The sequence below is a fragment of the Pectinophora gossypiella genome, chromosome Z (assembly GCF_024362695.1).
Source record: "Pectinophora gossypiella chromosome Z, ilPecGoss1.1, whole genome shotgun sequence".
Taxonomy (NCBI): domain Eukaryota; kingdom Metazoa; phylum Arthropoda; class Insecta; order Lepidoptera; family Gelechiidae; genus Pectinophora; species Pectinophora gossypiella.
This window is the reverse complement of record NC_065433.1, coordinates 8,961,869-8,979,160: the sequence shown is the minus strand read 5'-3', so window position 1 is coordinate 8,979,160 and position 17,292 is coordinate 8,961,869. Positions and strand designations below refer to the sequence as shown.

Sequence of the window (17,292 nt, the reverse complement as noted above, 5' to 3'; positions counted from 1 at the left end):
GTGTCCAGAGAGAAGGCGGTCGCGAGAGTGCCAGCTATAGCGGTCGCGTGCTACTTGATTGGTAACCTATCGTAAACACGAAATATAAAAAAAATCTTATGTCAGAAAATTATCTATTTAGATAATCATAGGTACGGCCTCTGTGGTCCAATGGTTGAGCGTTGGGGACAATTGTGATCCCTAGTTTGGTTAGGACATTGGAGGCTGATCACCTGATTGTCCAGAAGTAAGATGATCCGTGCTTCGGAAGGCACGTTAAGCCGTTGGCCCCGGTTACTACCTGAAACCAGGGTTGATGAGGTTGGTCATCCACCTCACAACCCACACGATAGAAGATTATAGGTTAGAGTTTTGATACTGCGATGCGAGCGCAACGAACGGAGCCTTAACTTGAAATTGCTGTTGCAGGCAAACGAAACAGCAGAGAAAAGTATTTCAGTCTTCTTTTGATCTGAACTTGATCATTCACATCATCTTTTTGTCTTTAAGGATAGAATCACAGCGTAGAAGATCCTTTTATAATGTTTGTAAGCACAGCACCTCGAAAGGTACGGTACCCAGTTTATTTTGCGATGGATGTATTTCCGGCTAGCCCAACTAAAGGACTATACCAAGTGGTGGGGTTATGTTAAATGTTATGTTACTACGAAGGGATTTTTGGAAATTTAATGCTTAGACGTGAACGGTCAAATAAAGCCAAATTCGAGTCCGCTGTCGCCCGTGTTCTGTCCGCCATTATCTGTTTAGGGGCTGTCTGTTTAATTAATTACCCTCGCGATCCAAATCAAATTATCAATGTAACGATTTCAATTTCCATCGATTAGGATTAGGACCTGAATGAAGTGTGCAATTGAAGTTTGATTAATTTTGGTTTATAGCGCCAACGTTTGCGGATTGAAGTGATCGAGTGCGCTATGAAATATTGATTAACCCCGGATTTGATATGGATTAAAATGCAAACTAACAAATGCGCTCAGTGGTTTTGTTCTCATACGATATTGATATTCAAAGTTCTATTTGTTTTGTTGTGGTTGTAAAATAAATTAAATATTGGTTGGTTATTTTTACCTACACGTTAAATAACTTTTTGTATTACGTTACCAATATTTGCACAAAAAATTACTTACTAAATCGAAAAATGTTAACACAAATAAAATCATTCAGTATAAATGAAAAGTCCACGTTATTTCCTCGGGGTATTATTTATTGCACAAGTAAAGTCAATTATTTAGTTTCACTGATTTTCGAGCGGATTTTCAACCTGAGTGGACTTTTGGTAAATAAAATCTTTTATTCCAAACCGATTGCACCAACTGGAGCTTTCAGGAACGACATAGTCGGTCTACGTCGCGAATCATAAATTACATTCAACACAACATAAAATGGCACGACAAAAAATAAAGTGACGATCGTCAAATTATGAAATGGAGATTTTATTTTAAGCAAAAAGTTTCATTGGGTTTTTTTTGAGTAGACTGGTGTTTTCTTCGTATAGCTTATGTCGTTAAGGTGATTATAAGGAGATTATAAGTAAGTAAGTACGTATATATTAATATTTTCAGGGACACAGACGGGTTATTGACCTTTCATTCATAATAGTATGACACATGGAATCGAGATTCGGGTCATTGCCTCGTATCGTACGTGATGTATCCCTGAAAGTGTTAATAATAGTAATAACAATACATACGTGGTGGATGATGTCCGTCGCAGCGTAGAAACTTTCATGGGGGTCAGGGCGTTTCATCATGTAGGGTCTCGGGAACTCTGGGTCTTCGCAGATTTCTGTATGGACAAAATACACCAGTCAGTTTATAAATTGATAGATAGCTAATAATAACTACCTACGCGTTTTCTGGTACGTACGCGGTAGTCACTTAGTAGTGAACTCAACAAAAGCATAATTGTGACTCGAGGAGATAAAAAGGCGCCATGGAGAAGATTTAATTTAGCTTGGCGCCTACTGTAACTTGTATCAGATGTTTATTTTTGGGATTTAAAAGTGTTTGTGTAAGAGAGCAGACAATTTTTGCATTCTCAGTTTAAGTAGCATAAGCCGTAGCTCGAAGACACGGGGAGGGCTATTATCCTGCGCTCAAGCCGCATCATCTTTTCAATATGGCGCTGACTGAACAATAGCGGCCGTTCCGCCCGGACTTCCGGGCTAGGTAACGAGCGCCGAACGCTGCTATCAGCCACGGTTCCCCCCAATGGCTATACTTCTACTGAAGAGCCCGGAAACAAAAACTTAACATCTTTTTGTTGCTTTTTTAAGATGCAAAGAAACCTTTCTAAATTATACTGACGATGTTACCTACACTTTCACTAGCATAATATCTCCCTATCATTATCACGTTTATCACAGAGTCCCCTAACCTTACCTGAAGATGTGACAGATTTGGTTTTTATCAGGAGCGATTGCCTGTCTGACTTTCCAACCCGCGAAGGGAAAACCAGCCCAATACAGGTTAGGTCACATACCTCCGGAGATGCATTTCCAGGGAATGTGGGTTTCCTCACGATGTTTTCCTTCACCGCTGAGCACGTGATAATCATGTATGATTCAAATATGAATTCGAAAACAAATTTCAAATATTTCGGGAAACTTTAAGAGGAAGTCTTGCTCGCGTGGTTGCAGAATATTTTCATTTCCATGGATTTTTGGTCTCGAGTCCAATCATAATAAATTGGAATCGCGGGTAATCCTCTTTATTTTCAAATGCCGTTTTCTGTTGGGTTGCTCGTAAATGACTTAGAATGAACCTGATAAAAATGTAGCTCTGCACATTTTAAGGAATCGCTTTAAAGCAATTTGCATGCTAGTTGGCGGTGAAGTAATAACTGTACATTTTTCTATTTTTGCCGAAAATATATTTTAAAGTAGCCTGCTCAGGTCTCGTTATGGAAGTCATTAGAGCGTTTCGTTCGGGCGAGCATTGGTCGGTGGCCGTGGCTGCGGGGTGCGGGGGTCGCGGGGTAGTAGAAAGTAACAATCTGGAGGCAAGTGCGCTCGAAGAGCTAACGAGTGCAGCGGAGAGGCGAGTGGAGTGCCGTGGCGAGCTAACTAGCGCCAGTCGGGAAAAACACGACTAGTCGGCTACAAACACACCGCGAACATGTGGCCGCTAGCGCGAGCTAACACAGCCACGGCTTAGTTCAGTTTCCCGTATTTATTCCTACTTTTATTACACTTTGATTATATCAGAAAAGGACGAAAATTTAAAAGATAGAAGTTGTCTTCTCTGTAATTGGATAAGGTGTAATTCCGTTTCAATTAAGCTAGCGGCGTGTGTACCTGCACCTGCCTACCCCCCGGCCACACACTAGCAATATTTAATCCTCGCTCTCGTTTCGCAACTGGACCCCACTCGCGAGGGTTCAACCCTTGTTTGCGAAATAAAAAAATAACCCACAGTAGTTTGTTCATTTGTAAGAGTAGTATTGTTTACAATTAGGGTCAGCCCCTATGAGTTAAAAATAGGTACCTACCCAACTTTATTACGCTTTTCAACTTTTATCTGTTTCATTGTTTTATCTTCTTTTTGAGCGGCGTATACCCGCCAGGTATTTGTGCTGTGCAAAGGGTTGTTAGCAAATAAGTACTTACTATCGGTCGGATTAAAAGCAAATAAGGGAGTAGTTTCGGTATTGCTGTTAATTATATTGAAGGGCTATCGGTTTTTGTGTTAATATTGATATCACAAGCAGTGATTGTTAGTGTAGAGATGTTATTACCGTTATATTCATTTTGGTCGTGGCTGTCTCGTTTGTCGCGGCGACCGAGAGTCTCCCTCCAAATGTTGTAGGGCTCCCGGTAATCCTCGTCGACCACCGCCGGCCTGCGAACAAACAATTTGCTAACAAACACGGAAAGTATATTAGCGTCCTTCATTCAGAACTTTACTCGCTTAATTGCAGAAATAGCTGCCAGGGGATAAACGTTAGGAGGTAAGTAGCTTGTTGTTTTATTGCAGAGGATAAAAACTTACCGTAGCATGTGTATGGGTGGGCAGTTAGCAAGTGCTAGAGCCAGCCGGGGAGCGCGCCGGTTGTTGCGCGCGTTGTTATTGTGTCGCAACGAAGGGCAGAATGGTTTCTTCAGCATGTTGGGTATTCTGCGGCGTGTGCGCTTGGTAAGCAGCACGGCAGTGGCCGCTATGAACGCGCCGCCACCGACCAGCGCCCCGCACGCCAGCCCTACCGACACGCGCAGGGATGAATTTCGTTTCTTCCGCGACGAAGGAGGCGTGTCCGTTCGGTAGTACTCTTCTAGAAACTCCGCTGACGCATTCACCACCGTGTACACTGAGAACAAAGAACATTACGTAATTAGACCAATATCATCCATTTAGTAAATAAGAATTTAAAAGGGTGTCATCACGGTAAAGGACATGGTATATTGGACATTAGCGTGGTAAAGGTTACGAGATAGCTTCTCATTGTTCCCTTGACAATTCTCTTGGGGTTAGGATTTTTTCTGTAATGGTAATGCTGATAACACCACGTATTGAAAGGAGGTACTAAACATCGCGTCTTATATTAAGACAATGCGGCAAAATGAATAGGTGTCGGGTGCAGGACTAATTGTGAGGCCACAATGGGAATAGAAGTTGGAGGTATCACTCGACAGTTTAACTATGAGCCCTGACTTAACACACTACATTGGGGTAAGTAAAGTTGAGATACGGTGAATGGAGTATGGTATGGTTCACTTTAGAGTTGTATCGTTGGAAGGCAAGGTTCGCGTCTTAGGTGGCGGGTGGTCGAGACAGCAACGGAATAAGTTATATTATCCAGTTATATGTGTATTTATATATTGCAAGCTTAAATTATGAGTACATAAGTAGTTGGTTATATATGGGTACCATTTTATTTCCCTTGCTTATGTAACTCACTTAGGTACCAGTGTATTTATTCATGAGGTCTACGTGTTCCACAGTATCCAGGAAGCCTTCCAAGAATGCCAAATCCATTTTTAATTGCACTGCATACATCATAGTACGTAGTAGCGTAAGTTTCGGCTCTATATTAAGCTTATCAAAGCGGATGGGTGCCTCGAACCGGCCGCTACTTCAGGCATCTAGCGTAGTTTAATATATACTACCGAAACAGGCCAAGTCAAGTGAGGTGAGAGAATGGCGTAGTGCCAGTGTAATAACGCAGAGGTGCCAAGATCCACTTAATTCCGTGCTAATTTCCAATTGTATTATTCGGACTGGTAAGGCAAACTGTCGCTTTGCAGCGAATTAGAGATGTAGGTTTGAGTAATAGTATCCCATGGATTTGTAAGGGTCCCATTAGACAGATAGCGGTAACGCGTTGTACCCGAGCGTTCCGCGTTCTTTGTTGTGTTACGTTAACTTGCCTGATGTGTATTTACGTTACAATAACTAAAAGTAATACAACACATCAAACGAAGAATGCGAATGTATTACCGCTTTCTGTGTGAATTTCGAAATTATTTATCTTCGTTATATTCAAACATTGTTCAGACTTTGAGATGTGTCGTAAAAGAATAAAAATGTTAACGAATTTCCGCATTATTGACTTAAAAGTTGCGTAAACAATCGCTCCAAACGTTTAAATGAAACCTGAAACAAGTAACAGATAATAAAAATCTTGAAATTCAAATTCTTACTGAAGGTGTAAGTTATTGGTTCAATACAAATGAGGGGTAAGCCGACTTTTGGTTACGCTTGAAGACATTGGCGTGGTTTGTAAGTAAACTTGCCCCCAGCTGTTTGCCTTCAGAATTGAACACATCACCCAACTAGGGTTAATCCGGGCAATATATATTACACCTTACAAGACGTAATATCAAGTGAAAATATTTAAGTTTTCTTACTTTCTAACAAAAGCGAGCCTATAGGCTAATTAGAGCGAAAATTATAGAGGGCATGGTCATTTTTATTTGCTCTCAAATATTCTGCGTATTTATACTCACTTAGCAGATTTTACATAAAGAAATAAGTACTTTTATCAAACTAGTTTGAAGTTTTAATAACAAATGATTTAATTAATAAGCGTTTTCGTTATCAGCATTAGACGTTTCTCTACAATTTATTGTACTTTATTATTTGCTATTTTTGTAACGTGAGCCTTTTAACCCGTAACCAGGCTGCTGAAGACCTGTCTGATCCGCTAAGCCGCACTTGCCGAGGGTTCACCGACCCGACAAAGGTTAGGGGAGCTTGCCACAGCTTAACCCATGATATGCTTAACGTTACCATCTCCACTTTTATCATGCGAAAGAATCACTTACTCACCCCTACGTGACGTCATTAAAATGTTTATAAGATAGGCAAGTGCTTCCTCGCAACGTGTGTTTTTAAAAATGTCTTTTCAGTTGCGTTATCGATACGTGAGGTGTGGTAAGAAGTGCAATAATCCTAGGTCAATGGGTAAGAAAAATCGTTTTGATTGACTTGTAGATAGATAAGTGTTGGACAACCATCTAATCCTATAATGGCGATTGATACATCTATGTGGTAAAACTGGCTATAGGTAGTATATCATAATGTGATGTTATTACTTTGTTCCTCGAAAACGTTTCACATTTAACCTTGTCATTATCAAATTAAAATTCAGTATTTATTTATCGTACCTAATCTATTAACTTCCAAACCCTTTGTGTAAATGATTAATTGAGTTTGAACACTTAATTTTGGCAAGAACCAAATCTTCGTTGGATGCTGTTTAACTATATCTACTTAGTTATTTATTATCTTTCTTTCTCTTCGCTTTTATCTAACATTCGAGTTAATTAAAGAGCGCACTAAGAAAAGAACTTTTGTTTTTCCATTCCAAATAATGTCATCAGACGAAACTTATATTACCCTGCAGTACAGTAAAAAGTAATTACGAAATGAGACGGAAAATTAGGGATATGGACGGATGTGGATGAGTTTGCACTTCATGTTTGTTTAAAATAATATATTTATGAGGTTGATATCATTTATCTCAATGAAGAACGTCTTTATCTTTTTAAACTTGTTGGATAATTCTCTGTCATCCTTCACCTGATTTATATATAAGCCGCGGACAATAATGCTGCAAGTCGTAAGACGACAACCGGCCATTGTTGTTAATATTAAAGCCTGCTCTTAGTCTAGTAATATAATACTTGGAATCTGGAGTTTTCCATTAAGCGCAGGTACATGTATTATATGTAACTGTAGAACAGAGGGTTTCATTGTGTGAAAGAATTGAAAAGCGAGGGATTTATCCGGCCCTCCAGTCGGATGCCCGCCTGCTCGTGATTATCTGTTCCTGCACCTATTATGATACTTGTAAGGTTTCCTAATTGGGGAAGATTAAAGCAATGATGACTCAGACAGCTAAGCACAAAGCCCCGACTAATCCATGTAAGTAATTGTATATTTTTTGCTACCATGTTTTATCGAAGGTAATAATACTTCAAATTAAGCTAAATATTTTTAACAAAGTGTCAAAATTGGAATAAAACAACTCCAAGCCGGAAGAATGTTAATTTTTTCAAGAAGCCGGTAGCCGCGGTGTAAATAATCTAATAATATTATGTAAATTTAATTTTCTTCCGGAAAGTTTCTTGGATCAAATTCTTACGCCGTGGTTTTACGGGTGAGCTGGAGGGACTGAGACGGTAATTCTATTGATTGTAATATAAGCGGCGTTGAAAATTTAATAATATACAATCTGTATGTTCAAAAGGGCCGCAGAAATTACTTAAGATCCGTTTATAGGCTTAGATGATATCCCGTTGAGTGCGGAGGACTGCGGGCAAATGCGGGCAGCGTCGCCACCACGCCACCATGCCTGGTAATACGCATAACTGGGGGAACGAAATAAACCAGATCAAAGATTTTCTTTAATTACAAGTTCTTCATTTAACGCGCGGCGATTTATCACTTAAGAGGTGATTTTCTCAAAAGAGCTGTGGATTAATTAAAGGAAGATAAAATTTGTGAAATAGCCGGAGGCTCGCGAATGCTCTGAACAGATAAGGGAGCCCCGATGAGGAGTAATGGATCTATTAGCGTGCCTGGGCCTCCTGTGCCCTCCGGGATACCCTCTTTTTGTTCGCGCGAAAAATCACCCAATCGTGCTTATGAATGTTTCCTGCTCACTTTTTGCTCCGGATTAATTCGACGAATAATTTATTTGTATAGTTTTAATTCGATTAACTGTTTCGAAATCTCATCCTCGAGCTCGCGATGTTTATTCCGCCCGGTCGTTGATTGGGCCGCGCAGAAGGACCCGGTAATGTTTTGCAAATAAATTACTGCTGTTTGTTTATTTGATTTACTTACTTACTTCAGAAATCAATCAAGTTTTGTTGTTTTGAAGATTTTATAACGTCAGAAGAAAAGTCTATTTCCCCATTACAGACAGTACAAGTAAGTATTGTGAACTTGCCTGATTTGAATGTGAGTTCGCTGATGAGGATCCACTCGTGTTGGAACTTGAGTTTGATCATGATGTGTTTGGCGGTGCGGTTCTGCAGGTCGATGTGTACGATGCGCGCGTGCTCTGACACGCGGTCCTGTTTCGGCTCGTAAGAGATATAGTCTTCTTGCCAGCGCTCGCCCTCCAGCGAGAAGTACACCTCCGCTTCTTTAAATAGCTGCAGAACAAATTAATTAACGCGCCCGATTAAAATATTCGATAGCGTAGCTTTTGATTAAACATTCTGGCTTTTATACTCTTACAAAGACTAGATCAAAAGATACAACGCCGCGTAAATTTTAAATTGATTTTTAATTACAATACTCTACTAAAGTTAGACATAAATAATTTACCTGTACATCCTTAGTGAACATGTTATTCGTATGTATGTTCACGTAATCAAATACCCTTGGACTGCTAAAATTGAATAGTAATTCTAGTTCATCGCTAATTAACATTGATTTATTCCATCCGACCCAGCGGGTTCCTGAAAGAAAAATATATTTGTGAATTATGACGTTCACTCCGCATAGAAATCGACGTTTTGGAAGTCTAGTGAGAGGTAACTGACCTCTGGTGTCGGAAGGGTCAGGTAGTTCGAAGTCATTGGGGCCGGTGAGCGAGTCAGTCATCTGACCGAGCCCGTCGATCAGTCGGCCGTCGCGCACGACGCCATCGTACGACAAGTCCTCGAACCGTGCCCCCCCGGTCATGGCCTGCATATCGCCCCCCTTCGGCGCCGAGTATGTAATAAGTGCCTCTGCAGAAATACAAATTTACATAAATACACCGCCCCTGGCGGCTCTCTATCGCATCGCTGTCTTGGATGTCAAGGAGAATATTACTCCAGCAATTAGGAGAAGCGCAGCGGAGTTCAACATTTAGTATTCGCTAAGGCAAGTTCGCTTTGCTTAAATTTATTAAGTAAGGTCCCGGGACGTCGCCAGCTAGTGGAGTGGACTGGTACGTACGTTTCCACCGGCAGCCGTAGAGCTCGACCCTCATGCAGGCGGTGCGAGGGTGTGCTGCGAAGGGAAAAAATCTCACTCGAGACGCCACGAATGGCGCTTCTAGAGTAGACTTCCTGGGTGTATAGGTGTTCACGTTCCCCGGTATCAGCTGTAAAAGAATAATGGCGTGAAATGTCCAGAATTTATAAGAACATCGAATTGGTTCTTACTAAAAACTATTGTAGGTACAAAGCACAAACTGTGTCAATTTTTACATGGAATTTGGTAGACATAGAACCTAGATTGTTGTTTGCATTAAGTAACTTCTCTTTTTACCATTTTTTTTAATTAGACCCGGCGATTTGTAACAAGAAAGTTGAAGTTTGTAATGATTTTCAAACGCAATAATCTGGTTCTCTTTCTGGATAGGTCGTTTTCAATTTTTAATTGAACGCTTTTCTTCGTGCAATAGAACTGTCTCAAATTCAAATAAAGTTAGTTCTACCACAAGCGGACAATTGGTAGAGTATTTTTTAATACATTAAGTAATAATATTTTTTATTAAATAACTACTTATTTTCCCTAAAATAATTTGAAGTGGGATTTGCTTACTTTATAGGTATTGCTTTTCGAATATAAAACTCTAGGGTCTCATGAATCTTGTCTAAGTTGTATTGTTATTTTTCTTCAAGCAGTACATAAAGTTTAATGATTTCAGAATCCTGGAGGCATAATCAAATAATATTAATTTAACCTTTGACATCGTAGATCAGCAATTGATCTAATTAGCCTATAGACGTTTTTGATGATGTAAAAGGGTTTTATTAAACAAGTTTTCAGAAACTTGTTTAATGTGACTCGGTGTTATGTTCTCGTCGCATTGGGACTAATTTCATGAAACCCGACCGCCTTTGCAAGCCGAGCTCAAGGCATCCTTGTGAGCTGCGCGCCCCTATTTGCACAACGATCCCCGCTCTACTTCATTCGAGTTTGAAAAAACATTTTCCCAGTAAAACAAAGTAAGGTACTTAATAATGAAACACGTCAAGTAGGCGCCTCGAATTCCAGCCATTAAATAAAATACACTAGCTAGATGTTTTACGGTTTCGTTCGGGAAAACATACAGGCGACACAGAATACTCTCATGTTACTAATTGCTCCGGTAGTTAACATATGCTCCGGATAAAATAGAATTTGTCGTATTTAGTTGAGATGGCTATTTACTTACCCGACTACCGTTGAAGTCTTTATATTTGACCCATCGGTTGAGGTCGTCTCGCCAGTATTCGAGGCCGTAGCTTTCGACAAATTCTACTCCGACGGAATTTGCGAATCTGCCTTGTGTCTCCGTGGCAGTGATCAGGAAGAGGCCCCGCAGGTCTATCTCCAGGTATTGCCGGCTCTCGGGCGTGATCAGCCCATTAGGACACCACGCGCCGCCGCGGATTTCTGTCCGTAACCTGCGACGAACATCAACACATTACACCAATCATTGTTTACATTTTTTTTTTGTTGTGACTTATTGTATATTTGCCGCAGGTGGCATTAACTACTTGGCCGGAGAATTGTTCACAATAACATTCACAATAATCGCGTCAATCTGATGATTGACTCTAATACTGATTTCCGAAAAACAGTAGTACCCGGAAAAAAATAATGTTCAGTCCACTGACGAATTTCGGCACCATATTCTTTACCTCCTTTTCACAGGGCCTCGTGGTGGAATAGGGTAAACAAGTGGAAAATTCCGTAATAAAACCGAGGAGATGAGAATTTTATTGCGATTAGACAGTGCGGGGTAGAGGTTTTATTATAGTTCCTTACTAATTCTAGTACGATTTCCTACAGGTTTAAAGTAAACCAGTAGCAGACGTGTCGTGTTTGTGCATAAGCAAATAAAATTAGCGTTATAGTCTGCGCAAATAGCCTGAAACATTTCGGTGTTTCGTGTGTCAACAGAGGTGAGTCTCGGGCGACCATTTCATTTGAATATCTCCGCGGGCAATCTCATCAGTAGGTACACTAGAACAAAGAGCGCTAAACGCTGAATTAACGTGGCATTTGCTAAATCGTCTCTGACCCTATGTAAAGTGGCTCAGATGATAAGGCTTCGGCACATCCGGCCCTACTTACATCTTGTTATCTTTGGGGAGGCAAGCCCCTAAAGGCTTTTGTAGGATCACGGTTGCTCCGAATTCATATGAAAATTTAATTTTCTGTTAGTGAATTTCTCAAACGAGCGTCGAGTTTTCGTTCTATTGTCTCGCGCCAGCTTATGCGGGCTTAAGGTCAGAATGTGAGTTAATTGTTTGAGCTAAGTATGAGCGTTTTGCGGTTACGGGATTCACAATTATTGTAACAACTTGGCCGTATCATAGCGTTTTATTGTTGTGAAACAATGGCGGCTTCCAGTCAACAGTATTACATACAACGATTTAACTACCATCTACTGCCAATTTGTGCTCCTCACTGAAAGGCTGCAGATCTCGATAACGTACTTAATAAGCTTTTTAAAAAGACGTATGGGATTGGGTAAAGTAATTTCTGCTACTTTCGCGGGAAATTCGGTTACTCGTGCTCACTAGCAACCAATTTCCTGGTACGCTCTGATTGTAGTGGATTTCAAAATTACGTTGAAATCTTTGCGCCTTTGATGTGCCTTTAGGTCTTGAAACATATTGGCTTTAGACTACCCTCGGATACCGTCAGTTTAGCTTGAGATTCGACGTCTGGTATTAAATTGCAATGTCTACTGCGTGTCTTACGAAATTACGGATGGTGAATTATTTATTTTTGTTAAGTACTTTTATTTGCTAGTTCCTGACCTGACCTGCACTGAACCGGACCTGTCAAATTTTCGGGTCAGGTAAGCGGACCCTGACCCGATGATGACGATGACTTTAATTTGTTGTTTTTTTTTATCTAGTGGTTGTTTTTGGAATGTTATTTATTTGAAGAAGTTGGTTTGACGGGACTTACTGTTGGAAACTGATTTTATTAAGACTTACGTCTTACGTGTTACGGGTTCGAATCCCGGCTACGATATAAACCACTGAATTCGACTTTATAGAAAAATACTATAGACCTCTGCCTACCCCTTCGGAGATACAAACGAGATGCTATGTTGTTATAAAACTTTATTACCGGGTAAATAATATTTTATTACACACATAATATGGAGGAGCTCGGTGGCGCAGTGGTAAACGCGCTCGGTCTTCGATTGTTGAAGTTAAGCAACTTTCACAAAGGCCGGTCATAGGATGGGTGACCACAAAAAAAAAATCTCGAGCTCCTCCGTGCTTCGGAAGGCACGCTAAGCCATTGGTCCCGGCTGCATTAGTAGTCGTTAATAACCATCAATCCGCACTGGGCCCGCGTGATGGTTTAAGGCCCGATCTTCCCTATCCATCCATAGGGAAGGCCCGTGCCCCAGCAGTGGGGACGTTAATGGGCTGATGATGATGAATATTTTATTAATTATACAGAGAGGTTGTAGAGATGTGACTGAAGAAAGAGATAGACACACTTACCTGGAGCTGAGTGGAGAAACGCTTTGGTCGTAGCTGGAGCTGGCAGACAGCGAGTCGTTGGAGATAAGCCCGTTCTCCATTCCCAGCGGTACTTCGCAGTTTCCCACATCAGCTGTAGACAAAAACAAATACTTTTGAAGATAATGTTTTAGATAAAAACAGGTCAGTTTGTGATTACACTGTTCATATATCTATCTACTCAGCCTGTATCCTGCTGAGTATAGGCCTCCTCTCTTTCCGGTCCTATGCAAGTCTTATCGACTGCTTTCCGGTATACCTCACAAACCTCGCTGTTTATCACTAATAACAAAGATTACCCCCCCCCCCCCCCCCCCTAGCATTTTCGTTTGATACCCAACACACTCCCTTTCGAAAAAAATATAATTTTCTTCCTCAGTTAACGTTCTGTAGAGGGCGCCACGTTGAATTTAGCGTGACGTCACAGTTGAATTTAGCCTATAACCACCGGACAATTAAGACGCTTCTACTGACACCTCATTTGTCAAATTGTGACAGTTGGTTTAGAAGTTAAGTTGGAATAGACGTGCATACACACATACAGTCATGAGCAATATAATGTACCCACTTTAGGACTCTGTCGCAATTTTGTGAGACTTAGGCCCTGCGCAGACGACAGACTATCCGTGACGCACTTTTTAGTCTGTGAAAATATAACCTATGCAATTATATGCAGTAACGCACACTACGCGCAAAAAGTCCGGCGCGTTACTGCATATAAGCTGATATATGCTGTCAAATCCTCGCTTTATAGTTTTGAAGAATCATATTCTGGTGTAATTTTTGTTAACGAAACTTCGCAATAGACACGTTAATTGCAGTCCAGATAAAAAAAATAGTAGTCTCAGATTTTACCTTGGGAAAAATGATGATTTTGTTGAAGAATACAGGGTGTTAGTGACATCGTAACGAATACTGAGAGGGGTGATTCACACCATGATTCTGAGTTAATATCAAGTAGTATTTTCCGTCGCAAAATTCATGATGATTTTTGTGCTTTTTTTAAATATTTTCAATTCACTTGATATCAACTCGGAATCATGGCCTGAATTACCCAAAGTTTTCTTTACAATGTCACTAACATACTTGTATAGCATCTGAGTGTAAGTTTTTAAATAGGCGCTTACGAGGTTTTCACTATAAGGCAACAAAATATGGAACACTATTAACTACATTAAACATAAGTACTTAGATACACATTTAGATATCTCGTTATGTTGTTGGACTAAAAAGTCGAATGAACTTAATATTGTTATTTATTTGTCCTCTATAAAGTGTATTGATTGTGACAAATCCGCAAATTACTATAAATGTACAGTACTTAAATACAAAAATCTTTCCAAAAAGGTATCGAGTCTGTTGAAAGTAAAAGAAAATTAAAATTGATTGTCTTCATAAAAATCTTTGTAGTACCAGCGCTGTAATATTAAACAGCTCTTCAAGTTTCCTTCGTGGCCAAGTAAAAATGGAAACCAACTTATTCTAACCTGCCGGGTCTCGTAATTATTTTACTTTACGGTTATAATGAGATGTTTTGAATGTTATTCTTTCGTTTTGTAGAGATCTGTTGCTTTGTTTCACGTTAATTAACGAAGGTGTCGCAGCCGTGGTTACTGCGCCACTACACGCGATGGGGTGGAACGACCACTAAACCCTACTAATGAAATAGCTGTGTGTACGTAATGTAAAGACTTCAAGTATTTTAAATTGTAAATAATACTGTACGCTTCAATTCTACTGTTATCAAAGTTACCCAAAACGACTACGAGTGGTAAATAAAGAAATAAAGAAAAAGTCGATCGCAAATAAGCGAATTCTTCAGAATTCTCTTCTTAGCTCCGTCGTAGTCGGAACAATATGCCCATAATAAAACAGTACCTTCTAATAATAATTTAATAAATGTTACGAAAGTTGAAAATTTTTTGGACAGGCGGATCGAATCGTAAAACTTTGAGTTTTAATGAAAACTTTTTCTTGCTCTAAATTATTTAGTTCGTAGGTAAGCCACAAGCGAGGTTTAGAGGTATGCTCGATGTTTTATTTACATGGGCAGGTACATAAGGCGCGGGGAGAGGCGGCGGGCGGGGCGGCGCAGCGCAGCAGCGGGCTCGACCCGGCAAACCCCGAAATTTTTGTTTATTTTCCTTCTTTTAATAAAATGAAAATACAATACACAACGTCGGTGACGCACAAAGGAGGAAAAAATTCAAATTCTGTTTTTCGGACGGCATTATTTTAACATACGTAGCTTTATTTTTCGTTACCGTTTGCATTTCGAGATTCTTGAGGGTTACTCGTACACGTTATTTATACGTATTATTTGCTCGACGAGCATGCTTGGCCGCATTTCCTGAATTTATTGTCTTCCTCTCCTTTGAAGTGTATTTTAAGGCAAACGAGAGGTAATTTTATGCTACAGAACGGAATGCTGGCTTAAGTCTTGTTTAAGCTGGAAATACCTGAGTTCTTTATTTCTTTTTTAATAAATATATAAAAGGGCTGGGGTTGTCCGTCTGCTCTGGCGCCTAATCTCACAAACATCCATGTGAGCGATGTGCACCTAATCCACAGCACCGCGACGTGTGATAAATTACACGCGAACAAATTACATGAAACGCGCTTGAGAAAACAAACAATTTATTACGAAGACAAACGAGCGAGACCGCTGTCGCGAGGTGATTTTAATTATAACACGATCACGCTGCTCGGATTGATCTCGGCCTCCGGGACGCCCGCGACCGACTCGCCGCCACGCAATACTCACAGCATCGCCGCATATCTCTTTTAATCAGACAATCTGATACAACTCCAAACACTTTTTGCAAACCGGCTAGCAACTGTACCCTTAATCTTTTAATTTATTGGACAGATAGACTTAGAGAACTTGTCACACCAGTAGCGGGCGGCTTTTTAATGACTATCCAAACTTTTTCCCGGCTCTTTGCGATTGCGACTCACGATAAAACAAGGGCCTCGATTCCAACGGGAAGGGTTACGCCTGTTAAACAGAGTGATATCAAGCAAATAATATAACAGAGAATTAACTCCAATTTGCAGTCACCCCCGAGAAGGAAGCTTAACTTGCTACCTCATTACAGTAATTGGCCATCGCAAAGGAGAATAACTATTAAAAATTCATTGTTTTCAGCTTCCCACCAACTTCTCCTGAATAGCATTATTAATATTTAATTCTGTTGAGACGCCGCGCCTAATGCTCTAATTTAAAATTCTTATGAAACTTAGTATTTGAGTCGGGTAGGTCCTCTAGGGATTGTGTGTGCCTACTAAATAGATCTCTTAATTTTTGTTAATTCGCAGTTATTTGTATTACAACGCTGCGAAGATGTATATTGTGGTGGAGGTGTGGAGGGCGGACGGCGCAGTGGAGCGCGCGCGCGGCGAGGGCATCACGCGGGCGAGCGGCCGCGGCTGCGGGCTCGGTAGCGGACTAGACTTGCACGCTCAGTGGTACATAAATTTTCCGCTGGTACCGCATCGGAACCGCAGTAGCTAGAGCGACCTCCGTACCTCGTACGTGTTGCGCTGCCAAATAAAATGTTGAACGAACCTTGTGAACATTACCAGCCGCCCACGTTGTCCGCGCCAAGCGCCGGTCGTCCCTAGCTCGGTATGTTCGACACGTGACGTCTACAACATTATACTTTCATCAATTTATTTATTAATATTATTATATTTTGTTGGTAGAAAAAAATCAGAAGGACATCTTTTGAAATGGGTTGCGGCAACATTAATTATTATTTAATTAGCCGGGTCGGTGGAAGGTCGAGTGGCCGCCGCAGGCGCGGCGTTACATGCGAGCCTACTTACCTGGCTTGTGTAACGCTTGCCCCGGGCTGAGCCTACTCCGAGCCCCCTGCTCGCATGTACATAAGGGCGGCACATCCATGCTTTACGACACCGTACGCCGCACCTAGCAGGTGCCTTGCTGAACTTTAATCTTGCAAACTATTGTAAAAGCTCGGAAATACACACGATAACTAGTAACTAAACTACATACGGCGTAACGGCGTTACGACGCTTAACACTGCGTTACGCTTCCTGAGTGTTTTGCCGGCATAAGTTTATGGAAAGTTGTAAGTTCCTTTAGTATTACTTACATTTATTATTGTATAGGTAAGTTATCTCAGATTAAAATTTAAATTATACTCAAAAATTATAAACAATCCTCCGTAAAATAATAATAAGAATAGAACTTTCTAACCTAATAAGTTGCTAATAAATTGAATAATAATGTCGAATTTTATTTTATCCCGGTTGGTGCTCTAAGTTACTCAATTCGACTTTTTGGGTTTGAATTCATGTTTAGATCATAGATAATTGATATCACGTGAATTTTAGGATTTGCACCT

At 40.5% G+C, this 17,292-nt stretch overlaps 1 protein-coding gene across 1 annotated transcript in view; it reads right to left on the bottom strand.

Annotated features, from left to right (window-relative positions):
- Positions 1-16,829, bottom strand: part of LOC126380262 (epithelial discoidin domain-containing receptor 1-like) — a 70,892-nt gene extending 54,063 nt beyond the window's left edge. The window contains exons 1-10 of the mRNA XM_050029542.1: positions 16,751-16,829; positions 12,905-13,016; positions 10,603-10,834; positions 9,396-9,543; positions 8,996-9,184; positions 8,778-8,911; positions 8,395-8,602; positions 3,990-4,305; positions 3,736-3,839; positions 1,691-1,785 (exon numbers count right to left, since the gene is read on the bottom strand). Coding sequence (XP_049885499.1) covers positions 1,691-1,785; positions 3,736-3,839; positions 3,990-4,305; positions 8,395-8,602; positions 8,778-8,911; positions 8,996-9,184; positions 9,396-9,543; positions 10,603-10,834; positions 12,905-13,016; positions 16,751-16,829 — 1,617 coding nt within the window. The remainder of the gene's footprint in view (positions 1-1,690; positions 1,786-3,735; positions 3,840-3,989; positions 4,306-8,394; positions 8,603-8,777; positions 8,912-8,995; positions 9,185-9,395; positions 9,544-10,602; positions 10,835-12,904; positions 13,017-16,750) is intronic.
- Positions 16,830-17,292: the final 463 nt, after the last annotated feature.